The sequence below is a fragment of the Drosophila ananassae genome, chromosome 3L (assembly GCF_017639315.1).
Source record: "Drosophila ananassae strain 14024-0371.13 chromosome 3L, ASM1763931v2, whole genome shotgun sequence".
Classification (NCBI taxonomy): domain Eukaryota; kingdom Metazoa; phylum Arthropoda; class Insecta; order Diptera; family Drosophilidae; genus Drosophila; species Drosophila ananassae.
Genome location: NC_057929.1, coordinates 5,495,354 through 5,507,614, shown reverse-complemented (window position 1 = coordinate 5,507,614; position 12,261 = coordinate 5,495,354). Strand labels below are relative to the sequence as shown.

The 12,261-nt window shown below is 40.7% G+C and overlaps 1 protein-coding gene and 1 long non-coding RNA gene across 3 annotated transcripts; one reads left to right on the top strand and one right to left on the bottom strand.

The window, feature by feature from the left end:
* Positions 1-904: 904 nt before the first annotated feature.
* On the bottom strand, positions 905-1,275 carry LOC26513844. The gene is made up of 2 exons (XR_001408701.3): positions 1,184-1,275; positions 905-1,132 (listed from the first exon to the last, which is right to left on the bottom strand). It is a non-coding gene; the product is annotated as an uncharacterized LOC26513844 (long non-coding RNA).
* LOC6494934 lies at positions 1,188-5,548 on the top strand. 2 transcript variants are annotated; one of them, XM_014907592.3, is made up of 3 exons: positions 1,188-1,489; positions 4,096-4,706; positions 4,765-5,548. In XM_014907592.3, the coding sequence occupies exons 2-3, from the start codon at positions 4,097-4,099 to the stop codon at positions 5,301-5,303; spliced, it is 1,149 nt and encodes a 382-aa protein (XP_014763078.1). In that variant the 5' UTR covers positions 1,188-1,489; position 4,096; the 3' UTR covers positions 5,304-5,548. The 2 variants fall into 2 exon arrangements, with proteins under 2 accessions (XP_014763078.1, XP_044571107.1); XM_044715172.1 differs by having other exon boundaries at positions 1,425-1,555.
* Positions 5,549-12,261: the final 6,713 nt, after the last annotated feature.

The window sequence follows — 12,261 nt, the reverse complement described above, 5'->3', positions numbered from 1 at the left end:
CCTGTTCCCCCCTGGGGTATCTGACCAGGTGCAGCCGGTTTCCTGTGCGTTGGCAGCGTGTGCTGCAATTCTCAGCATGCTTGCTGCCACTAAAAGCGGCAAATTGCTCTGGAGCCACCAAAATGGGGGCAAATACGTCTATGAATTCTAAGCCGAGGAATGTCGTCGCTTTGATGAACTGGAAACTGGCTAAATAAACTGAAAGGATATACCAAAAATTCGATCAATTTTTATTAAATTGATTTCCTTTTATGGCAAATACTCTATGCTGAGAGTCTTGAAACATAAACCAAAACAATTATTGGCTAATTGCCATTTTTGGACGACTTATCTGACCGCAAGCTGTGGGCTTAATTGAATTGTTTTTAGCTTTTCTATAGCCCATCAATAGCTTGTTGCCACTCGAGGTTTACCACAAAAAAAATAAAAATAACAACAAAAATCATAACTGACCTGGCTAAACAAAAAGCCATAAATACTGGCACGATTTTTGGACAATATACGAAAAAAAAACGGCAACCGCCACCGCATTGAAAGTGAAAGCTATTTTTTCCTACAATTTGTTTTATAAATACATTTTTTTGGTATTTATAAGCGCCACAAGACAGACATAAAAAAAATATGAATAAATTAAATGGGCTTATATATTTTGTGAGCCGCAAAAAGCCGCAGAAGTTGCCCCAAAAAGCTGCTGACAATGGGAACAATCCCGCCTCGAATGAGAAATGATTCCCATCAGCAGGTTGCAGAGACACCGACTTGGTTGCCCCACCCAAGTGGTAAAGTTTAAGCCGAAAGTCAAGTGATGTAATTTCTCAATTTCTTTCCTAGTCAGAGTGGCGAGAAAAGAGAGAGAAAAAAACTTGAACTTGGCCAACTGCTTTAAGCCAAAGTGGTCTCTGCGTCAAGGTGATGTTGGTCGCATTTATTTTCTTTTCAATAATTGTTAAAAACGACATGAATCAGCAAATTCCAAAAGGGCATTTCTTTGGGCCAACACCGATTCATTTGCATATCAATGTGGTTTTTGAAGAGCTCTCCCACTGTGACATAATCACCGGACTGTCACTTTAATTTACTGCTAATTAATTATCGCTCCGCCACAAATTACACTCCGCCAGAGCCATAAGCACTGAATGGAAACTCTAATTAATTTTGGCTTAAAAAAAAAAGAAGTTCGAACCACTGGCCAACGATCCAACCACATCGAACATGCTGTGAGCCAAGAAAGGTTTGGTGTCTGCAGCAAACCTGGCTTAAACCAAAAACAGTTAGTTGAGCGCCGGTTCGAGGAGCGAGAGCAACGCGGGTGCGCATGCGCGTTAAAAATGAAAAAGCCGCGACTGAGACGTGTCTGAAATTCGCAATTCACAACTTGGCCAAAAAGAACTGTGACCGAAATTTGAATACAAAATTCTACAAGTGACAAGTGACTGAAAGCCAAAAACAAATCAAAATTAAATTACAATATTCCCGATAACCAAAAAAGGTGAACGAAACCGTCTAGGAAACTGTGTCAAAAGCAAAGAAAGTTGTGGGCCGTAGATCTCTGAAGGTGTTTGGTTTTTATTTATTTTTTTTTATTTTTTATGGGATTGTCAAGTTTTGTGGGATCTTCTGCGTGGGGCAATGCCATCTGGAAGTGTAATGATCACCATTTAAGAGCTGAGACGCCCAGGCATGCCAAGAACTGTTCCTCGCAAGTGAATCACGCTTTTCATCTTCATTCCGAAAGGTGCGGCAGAGACTCGACTCGCATTGTGAATAAATTTCACCCTGCCACCAATCTGGTTCATGTAAATTCGAATTTGGATATGATATCATTCGAATAAATATTTAAACATGTTCGAATAACCAGCAAGGTCGAATGGCATTTGGCAAACTTGTAGTTTCCAGTTATTTTGCATTAAAAATCGATTTCGAAATTAATTCGTAAAGGTTGTAGGAGATTCCGGTGGTTAATTATTGCCTTAAGAGATTTCTGCGACTAAAAATAGCAAATCCGGAAACTTATATCTCTAATATATACTTTATAAGATTCAGATACTGATTGAAGACTATCAATCACTTATCGTTTACAAACTCACCTGATTACACAAAGTAATTTGACTCGAACTTGACACATTTGGTATGCAAATGGCCGAAAGCCAAAGTCAAAGGGGCACTTTGCGGCCCAAAACGATGCTGAGGTTTACCAGACCAATCAGTCAACCGCAGCGCAGTGGCAGTGGCAGTGGCAGTCTTCAGATGCCAAAGATGCCAATTAATTAACAGGGACTTTGGGTAATAAACGGCTACCATATTTGCATAAATGCATCTGCGACTCTAATTGAGGTTGAACGTTTAGCTGGCAATTAGGTTGCCTTGGTTAAGGGACATGTGGCGTATGAGTAATATTAATTAATAAATTTAATAACAGAAGTAATTGTTTAATTACAAAAATGTATAAGTTCTAGATAAAATAATCTTCAGATATGCTTGTCCTTATAAGCAACTCTTGCTCCACCAAGTCCACCATGGCGTATACGTAATACTAGTTATTCTTTTAGCAAAAATCTTGTTTTTTCAATACATTCCCCCTTTAATGCAATTTTGATTTCGTTTCAATAATAAATAACTCATGGCTAAAACCCAAAACAAGCCTTCAACTATTTTCTCTTGCGTGCAAATCGCTGGAACTGCATTGTGATAGCTTTAGTTTGTATTTTCACATATTTTTAGTGTTTGGATATATGCCATAAAAATTGTATGAACCCTGATAGAGTCGCAGATACACGATTTCATTTGCGTGCCACAGCCAAGTCACGTTGTTGTTTCTTTTTTAAATATATTCCCAAACATGTATGTATAAAAAAAAAGGGAGAAAGGTCTGAAACCTTTTATAGTTTTTCTGTGCCTTGTTATAGTATGTCTATACAAATGTTAATCGATAACCCAAAGAGATTAAAACAAAAACCCTCCAAAAACAATGCATACACAAATTTTTATGCAAATCAAATGAAAAAAATTACAAATGCCACAAAAAGATTGCATAAAACCTTTTACGAATGGGCGTTACTTGGAGGGAAAAAACCAGAAACCTACAAAAAATGCTCATAACTTTTCAAGCTAAAAAAAAGAGTAAAAAAATGCATTAATTATAAATAAATGATTTTCATTCAGAGAGCTCTAGAGACATGAAGAGATTATATTTTGGCATAAATGGAAAAAAAATCAGAGGGATAATCCGGAGGCAATATTAAATAGGATGGTCAGATTTAATTTAAAAAAATATCAAGATTGAAACAATATTATTTTGGCAGTTGATGGCTCAACCCGTCAATTCTAGTTAACCTTCCTGACCAAACGGAAATTGGACTCCACTCCCCACTCTCCACTTCTCTGTAACTTTTTTTTCCAGTGCAATTATTCCACTTGGTTTACTTTGCATATTTTGATTGAATATTTCTGTTAACTGGATAACTAAGCTCGGTTTCAGTTTTCAGATTTTTAATTAAAATGATACTTTGAATATTGGATAAGTAAACCCCCAAAACGGGTTGATATTTTCTTTTGGAAGTAAACCAGTTGGCCAGGCTAATGGAAAATCATTGGCGATTGGAATGCCAATTGGTTGGTTATGCAGATTCATAAACCGGCTAATGTTTAGCCACAAAGTTGTTAAGTGTAACACCTGCAAATAGACAAAGATATAGATACATAGATACTGGTTGCAAGGTGAGCCGGCTTAGTGGTGGGATCCATGGCGGGAAAATTCGCGGCCAACTCCGAAGAACGGGTTCGGATGGTTGACGGAAGAGATGCCAGTATTAACCACAAATTATGTTACATAAGCCAGCCATTGAAATGGCAACCAGTTGATGCACTTGCTCATAGTTTTTACAGTCAAGAGACACTGGGAAAAATTTAATATAGAGTTAAGAAAGGGATTTCTGGCAAAACAAAAGGGATTTCCACAGTTTCTGACAGAGATTTAGAGAAAAAACCTATTAAATAAATAATTTCAAATAACATTGTAACAACAAATGTTTAATTATTAAATTTTAAATATTTTATTTATCAAAATTTAATATTTAATAACTAAATCCTTAACAGCATGCGGGAAAGAAGTCAAACAACACCCAGAAGGCGACGAGCCGGTCCCAAACAGGCCTTACCCGGCACCTCCTCGGAGGGTGTGGGTGCCTTGGAATCCCCCTACTACACCATCGACAATACGGAAGACATTTATGGAACCACTTTGCTGCCCTCGCAACGCTGCTACGTGGATCCCTGGGACCTGGAGAACTATGATTATGTGCGCAAGAAGATCGATGATGTAACCGTTGGACACTTGGGAGATGAACCGACCTACGGGACTGGTCACTCGTTGACCCCCAGCCCTACCTATGGCTATGGGGCGGGTATGTCGGCCACAATGCCACGCCCACACACTGAAACGCGTCGCGTGTCCCGCGCCCAGTGCCAATTGGAGTGCTGTGTGCCCCAAAGGAGTCGCAGGCGTAGCCGGAGTGCCCGCAAAGAGCCGCTTTATACGGCCCGTAGTGACATCTATGGGGCGCCCAGTCGCTATGAGGACTACATGGCCACCATGACCAGGGAGCTGCACCTCAACGATGGCGAGGAGGAGTATGGTGAACGGGAGGAGGTTCAGCCGGAGGACATCTATGGAGAAGAGCAGCGTCAACTTTATAATGGCTTTGGAGGTGAGTTTATAGATTTTTTTCTTTTATTTTAATTTTTATATCTGTTTCCCGATGAAAGGCTTCTCCAGTGCCAGCTCCACGGAACACCCCTCCTCAATCGGCGATGAGATGACGTATCCGGTGGCCCAGAGGAGGGCTACCACCTTGCAACGCCGCTCCGTGCCCAGCCAGGTGGCCAGGAACAACATCAATCCCATGGGCTACGGTACTGCCCCCCATCCGAGACGCAAGCGCAGCGGAAAGGCGGTGACGTCTCAGGCCACGCCTCCGCAGATCGATTTCCCCGCCCCACCGCCGCTTTCGCCCGCCTACGACTACTGCAATCCGTACGCTACACTGCCGTACTGCAGCCTACCGGATTGCAGCGAGTGCCAGCAGCAGGCCACGTCGCTCATCTACGCCGCCCCCTCGACCCTCTACGGAACACTGGGCGGTGGCCAAAGGGGGGCCTCGCCCCACTCCAGCGGCGGTGGTGACTCCTCGCTCTACTCGGGAATTTATGCTCGTAAATTCGGACTGAGCAAGAAGGGTCTGCTCCAGATCGACTATTCCTGCAGCTGGAACGATCTGGATCGGGTGATGCAGCGCCATTTTTGAAATAAAAAAGATAAAAAGGGATGCACTGACCATGGGTGCTTGGGTTAGGGTTAGCATGTCACGTTCGCATCCATTTTTTGTACTTAAGTCATCGTTCATACATACTACACTCACAAAAAAAACACACACACATTCACACAAGACCAAATAACTGAGTATGTTTTTCGTAGAACTATAGCTTTTCAATATTATTATTAACGAATAAATATTTGAAAGTAAAAAATAAAGTATAAATATGCAGGATATTTATGATATTTTGGGTGTGACATGTGCTTTCGTCCCTGGAAGTTTTCCTTCCCTTCTTAAAACTATCCTATAGTTCCTAAGTGACAAGCAATTAGAACTTCTTTTATTATTTTAATTATACAATTCCCCTTAAACTTATTCCACCTATTAGTTGAAGCAAATGGCATTTGGCCAGGAGGACATGTATAATCAACTAATTAGCCTGGCCCACTGCAGCCAAAAAACTGTCCTGGCACTGACATTATCCCAGGCGAACGTCATTTTAGTCTAATTAGTTGTGACGTCACGAATGCTTCTCTTTTTCGACAATTTGTTCCTGAGAACTAAAAAAGGAACATGAAAATGGTTTTAACGCCGGACTTTGATGAATGTTTGGGACATTTAAGGCTGACAATGAGATGTGGGGGAACAAAATGTCCCAGCAGGTGTATTTCTGTGGAGAGAGAGAGAAAGAGGAAGGAGATATGACAAGGTGTGGGTGTGGACAACTTTTTAAAGCACACTTTTTGGAGTTATTAGGAAAGTGGGGGAAAAACACATTCAACTTTTTCCACTAAATTGGAAAAAATGCAACTTTGGCTCGATTATCTTGGCCCTAGGTGAATATACCGTTATGTAGCTAGCTACAAACATACAAAGAAGAAAATCAATAAGGTAAATAAAACGGAAAAGATTTTCCTCTATCTCCTTTGCTTTTCATCTCATCCGACGCCTCTCAGTCCCTTGCTCTCTCCTCCTCTCTCTCTCGTTGAATGCGATTTCAATTTCTCAATCCAATTTACCTTTGCAACAGTGTGTACACACCCATTCCAACAGCAATACCGTACACCCATACCAGGAAAAAACACAAATACAAACACAAATACAAATACGGAATACGAACCAAAGTACAAATACAAAGCACAAAGTAAATCATAAAAAGCAGCAAATCTGAATGCACAAAAAGCAATGAGAAAGAAAAGGTTCCAAGTCGATGAGAGCAAACGAAAAAAAAAATATAAATAAAAATAAAACGGCATAAAAAACGAGGAGGAGGATTTTTCCTATGCACATAAAAGCGCAAATATTTGCGCAACATTTTCGTCGTCGTCGGCGACGTGGCGATAAAAATCGAACAAGAAAAATATGCAAAAATGAACACAAAAAAAAAACAGCAAAGAAGAAGAAAGGGAAATAAAAACGTCACAAGAATAAGCTTAGGGGAAATAAAAAAAATATGATGTGTATATTTGTGTGAGAGAAGGGTCCCTGCGTTTTATTTTTTGTGCCACGGATTTGCTTTTTATTATTGTATAACGTCAAACATTTGCATGCAGCGACGCCTAAATGTATGCCACACTTTGTTCACCAGCTGCCACCTGGTCCTCGCAATCGAATTTCGCACTCCACTTGCTCCCGCCTACCTCTCTTCACTCGCCACTTTTCTATTTCCGCCCCGGGCCACTTTTTGCATTTGCATTTATGTGCGGCGCCAATTCAAGCTGCCACGCCTTCAGCCTGCCCCTGACTGCTCCCGGGCGCATGCAAATCGCACCGAAAATATTTCGCACTTCCATGGAAGCGGAGTGGAGTTGGTTGCCACCTGGCCGCCCACCCACCTGCGATCCGTATCTTGCTGTGAACGTTCGCCCAAAAGTTGGCCTGAAAAGGTGCTCCCAATTTGCCAGTCTAAACGAAGATGGAAGGCCCCTATTGGCAGGACGATGTTCCGGAAAGCAAATATACAATCTACTTAAAGAATTTATTATAAAATTTCTATAATTTCTTTAATAAGATAATTTTGTAGAAATAAAGATCTTTAAAATATTAAAAAAAATATAGGTAAAATTAGTAAAAAGACTTCTTAGTCACTTAAATTAATTTAAAAGACAAAGCCCAATTCCCCTCGTTTTCATAAATTCCCGGAGATTTCGTTTATCAGAACACAAAGCCATTCCCCCAAATGACAGAAACTTCCTTTTTTCCACATTTTTTATTCGTTTTTTTCCCGATTTCCGGTTTTTTGTTGGCTGGTTAAGCTTCAGAACCGAGAGAACAGAGAAATTGAAGCAGAAAAGTAGAGATGAAATGTAGAAATTTGCGATTCGATGCTCCCATTCTCCAGTGCTGGCTTAAAAAACGGCAAAATTGTCTGCGACAATTGTAAGTCGTTTGCACAAATTGCAAGTTAAATGGATCCTTGTGCCACGGGGTCTGCCGCTCCATTTGATGGTGCCAGAACAGAAAAGGCAACGAGATGCATATACACTCGTAATGCGGATGACAAATGCAAATAAGTTTGGGCGGATTGGGCAGCTGACAATCAGCGGAGTATTATCCTTTTGGCCAATGGCAGGGGCCAGCTGGCTCCGGACATCCTTACACACAATGGCTGGGAAAAGCAAAAAATGGATTAAAATGGTCAGGTGCTATCTGCACTCTTGGCCTGTCTACCGAACTAGATACCGAAAATCTCATTTAAAGTTTCCATTTTCGGCATGACAGTCCAAATATAATTGTCAGAAAAAAGCACACACATATGAATGTGAAAACTTTAACTTAAAACTAAACCTGGCTTATCAAGCTTTATGGCCCACATAATATTCCATCTCTCTGTCACATATATGATGGAAAAGTTTTGAAATAAGCATCACAGAGTTGTGTGCTGAAAAAAAAGATGCAGATAAATGCCCTTATAAATTACAGGCAGCTGTCAGAACTCACGGTTATTTTTGTGTTTGTGTTGCAGTAGCATGCAAAACAACTTGAGTTAAAAATAAAACCAGGAGCCTGAAAACTTAATTAAACTTTTTGCTTTCTTTGAAATCACGAAACAAAACACAAAAACCCCAACGAGAAAGAGGAAAAGGAAAAGGAAAAAGGACATGCCAAACACAAACTACAAAACGCAGTCACTTACTCACCCACCATTATTGTGTGTGTAGTTGTGTCTGTGTGTGTGTGTGTGTGTATAAGAGTGTCTCGTTAAGCCGGCAACTCAAAATGGCGCCTGAAGTCCTGCCAGCGGTGCCTGGCTTGTGTTCTCTATGCAATTTGCCAGCCATTTTGCACCTTGCAATGAAAATGTTTTTTAATTAAAAACAAGAAAGAAAACTTTGCCGAAGGTTGTTGAGGAAATGACCAGAGTTTATAAACCAAGAGAGTACCCAGTACATCTAACAATAATACGGTTTAAGGATATTAAAACACTTAATCCCTAATATAGTTAAGAAAACAGTCTCTAAAAGGACATGATGTACGATTAAAATGTTTAAGTGCTAGTTATATACTTATTTAATGAATATTATTAAACTTAAAAATAAAAATCCTCTCATACTGCTTATATTAAGTATACGCCGGGTATGCCAGCATAAAAGACACCTTGGGGCAGACCAAGGTATGCCAAGTGTCTGACATTTAGCGCCTTTGAAAAGTGTTGCAAACAGCTTATATAGTACATATAAACATTTGCATACATATCCCTATGTAACTATGTAACTATCTATGTATGTATGTGCATGAATTTACATACATATATTTTGATGTATAAGACGACGGGCCCCCGGGCTGCCATTTGCTAATGAATAAGTTAATTTCATTCTGGCCGCAGCAGGGACAGGAAAACAGTAGCAGGAGAATGTAGCTACTATCCTGACGTTCTTTCGTGTTATTTATGTGGCCGCTGCCTGACTGTCGCCCATTTTAAAACCCTCAAAGTGGTCATTAGAGACTTTGGCTCAGTTGCCAGTTTCCACCCAGAAAGAATGGGCCATCGAGAAATGAGACACAAGGCGCGAGGGGCCAACACTGCGTATACTTAATTTATATACGACTATGTTTGTATATATTTAGGTCTGACTCTGGTCGATCCTCCCCTCCCATTCTGGCCCTGTTCGACTAATTCTCTAGCTGCACGTATTACAATAGGTTCCGGTAAAAGTGAACCAAACCCCCTATCCTTACTATATATATACGTATATCTAAATATATAGTGTTGCGTACGTGCACAGTGTTGCTGTTAATGCAAATTAAGTCTTTTGCAGCACAATATAGCACCAAGCGCCAAGCACCCGGGGTGCGGAATAGTTTAGAACGAAAGGAGGAGGAGATGGAGTTGGGCTGGCCCAGTGCCGCATTATGGCCAAAGTGTTGGCGTTACGTAAGCCCGAATCCATTAGTTGGAGAAGCTAAATTAAAATAAAGGACTCGCTAGCTGTGAGCTCAGCTCGACAGGATATACAAAGTGTTGACAAGTGTTTCAATTTTCCATCGATATGGCTTTGGATCCTTTTTGAAAAGGATTGTAGAAAGTGCATTTTCATGTTTACCTTGCCATGTCCTTTCAATTAAAAATGCAAGGGCATAGATTACATATTAGTCCTTTTCCAATATCCATCCATTTCTGAAATTTAGAAATATTTTGCAAATTAATGTCCGGCTAACAATGAATGACAAAAACAGAAAACAGCAATATGAAAGAGATGAAAATTGGCAAACAACCGGAGGACAAGTGCATCAACAGCATTTTTGCATTTGCTGCCAAGGCTAATTGACATGAATAAATGTTACGCAATCAGCAGGATAATAAATTCAATGAAAAAAGCGGGAATATAGCCGGGCAACATTTTCATTTTTGCCGACGACTTTGTAAGGAAAGAGCTACCCGCCATGGAGGTCTTAGAGTGTAGGTTGTGTTTCGCCCCAAAGGATACCCTATCTGTTATCCTGATAACTGAATTTCTTGGAATATTTATGCAAGTTCCTGTTTGTTTTGTAGAAGTCGTTCCTGCTTTATGATTCCTCCTTTTTGAGCTGGCTGTGAACTCCTTTTGAATGAGAAATTTTATGGCTAACACACACAAACTCACACATCCTTACATTCTCGTGCATATAAGGCCCAAACGTGACGGGTCCTGGCAGCAAATAAATTTTACACTACCACCGACGTGGCTCCTGTTGCAGCCTTATCTTCTCCCTCTTCATCACCATCCCTCCCCCAAGGATACTGGTTGGTCCTTTGGCCGTCTCTGTCTTCTCTTTTCTCATTTCGCTTTTATTGCCGCTTGCTACTGGTTCAGTGTCAGTGTGTCAAGCAGGCTGCGATGTGGAATAATTCGCAAAATGTCATTATTAGTTTGGATTTTGCACAACGCCAGAGACAGGGGGCGCCAGTGTGGAGGCGTGTGGGGGGCAAACAGGAGCAGTCGCACTCTTACACACAAAGAAAATGTATGGAGTTGTTTATATTGGTTTTAAAAATATTTAAGGATACTTTACGATTATTATTAGTAAATGTTATTATTAGATTTAAGCTTAATATTAATAATTCTAAATTATTATGAGAAGGTATACTTTCTCTCAGTGTTCTGACAAGCAGATACAACACTGTCACATGCCTTGTGTGTTTGTGGATATGGGTTGAATGATAATGCCGGCCCAAGGCTGTATTCCCATCTTTGTTCGCCCTCAGCTCTTACTCCCCCTCGTTCTCATCATCACCACCACCACTACCCTCACCCCTTACTTGCCACTCCACCCCCTTTACCCCCTTTTCAGTCGTACATCATCATCAGAGAGGCATCAGAGTAAAGTTTATTCGACTCTGCCCCCTTGTTATTGTTCCTACTCCTGCTGCACCTGCAGGACACGTAGGATATTCGCTGGGTATGGGACTGTTACAGGCACTGGCTGGATCTTTTTCCTCATTGTGTGGCCCATGCATAAGTAAACAGAGAAATTGGTTTCCCAGTCGCTGCCTGGCAACTACTCAGCCATTCATATATCAAATCATCCTACACAGGACCTCCCATAAGCTATAGGCCGTATGATGGATGGCGATTTCAGTAGGCTGGCATTATAATAAGCAGATTGTGGAGGGATCAGCCTGATTGACTGATGCCCGACCAAAATTTGCATTGAGGCCGAAAAGGAAGAAGGATCCACCCGAAATTAGTTGGAATCTTTGTGGGATTTGCATGAAAAAGCATTCAATTGAAATGGCAATTTATTACGGCCTGCCATCAAAAGTTAATTGAATTAAAAATACATACGACATCCAATCAAATATGCGGCACGAGCACACACAAGAAATTAACTAGAATCGACAATAAAAACAGCAGAAAATTTAAATCACCAAGCACTTTTTCCTAGATTTAATAGTAAAATATATTTTAAAATCCTCTTAAAATTGCGGAAACCGCTTGGAAACCCCCATTCGACCCCCTCCCAAGGCTATATCTTGGCCAATTTCCACCCGATTCTTGAGCGGAATACCTTACACGATTTGTGAATGGATTCCCTATCAGTCTGCATCAAAATCTGAGAACGAAATATTTTTTCAACTTTTCTTCAAATTTTCTGATGGGTCCCCTTCAAAATGTGGGAACCGCATAGAAACCCCCATTCGACCCCCTGCGAAGGCTATATCTTGGTCAATTTGCACCCGATTCTTGAGCGGAATACCTCAAACGATTTGTGGATCGATTCTCCATCATTCTGCATCAAAATCTGAGAACGAAATATTTTTTAAATTTTTCTTCAAATTTTCTTATGTGGGAACCGCATGGAAACCCCCATTCGACCCCCTGCGAAGGCTATATCTTGGCCAATATCCACCCGATTCTTGAGCGGAATACCTTAAACGATTTGTGGATCGATTCCCTATCAGTCTGCATCAAAATCTGAGAACGAAATATTTTTTCAATTTTTCCTCAAATTTTCTGATGGGTCCCCT

Excerpts from the sequence above, each read along its gene's own strand:
- LOC6494934 (XM_014907592.3), top strand. The coding sequence starts at position 4,097 with ATGCGGGAAAGAAGTCAAACAACACCCAGAAGGCGACGAGCCGGTCCC. Across the intron at positions 4,707-4,764 it reads ACTTTATAATGGCTTTGGAG|GCTTCTCCAGTGCCAGCTCC; the intron begins GTGAGTTTATAG and ends TCCCGATGAAAG.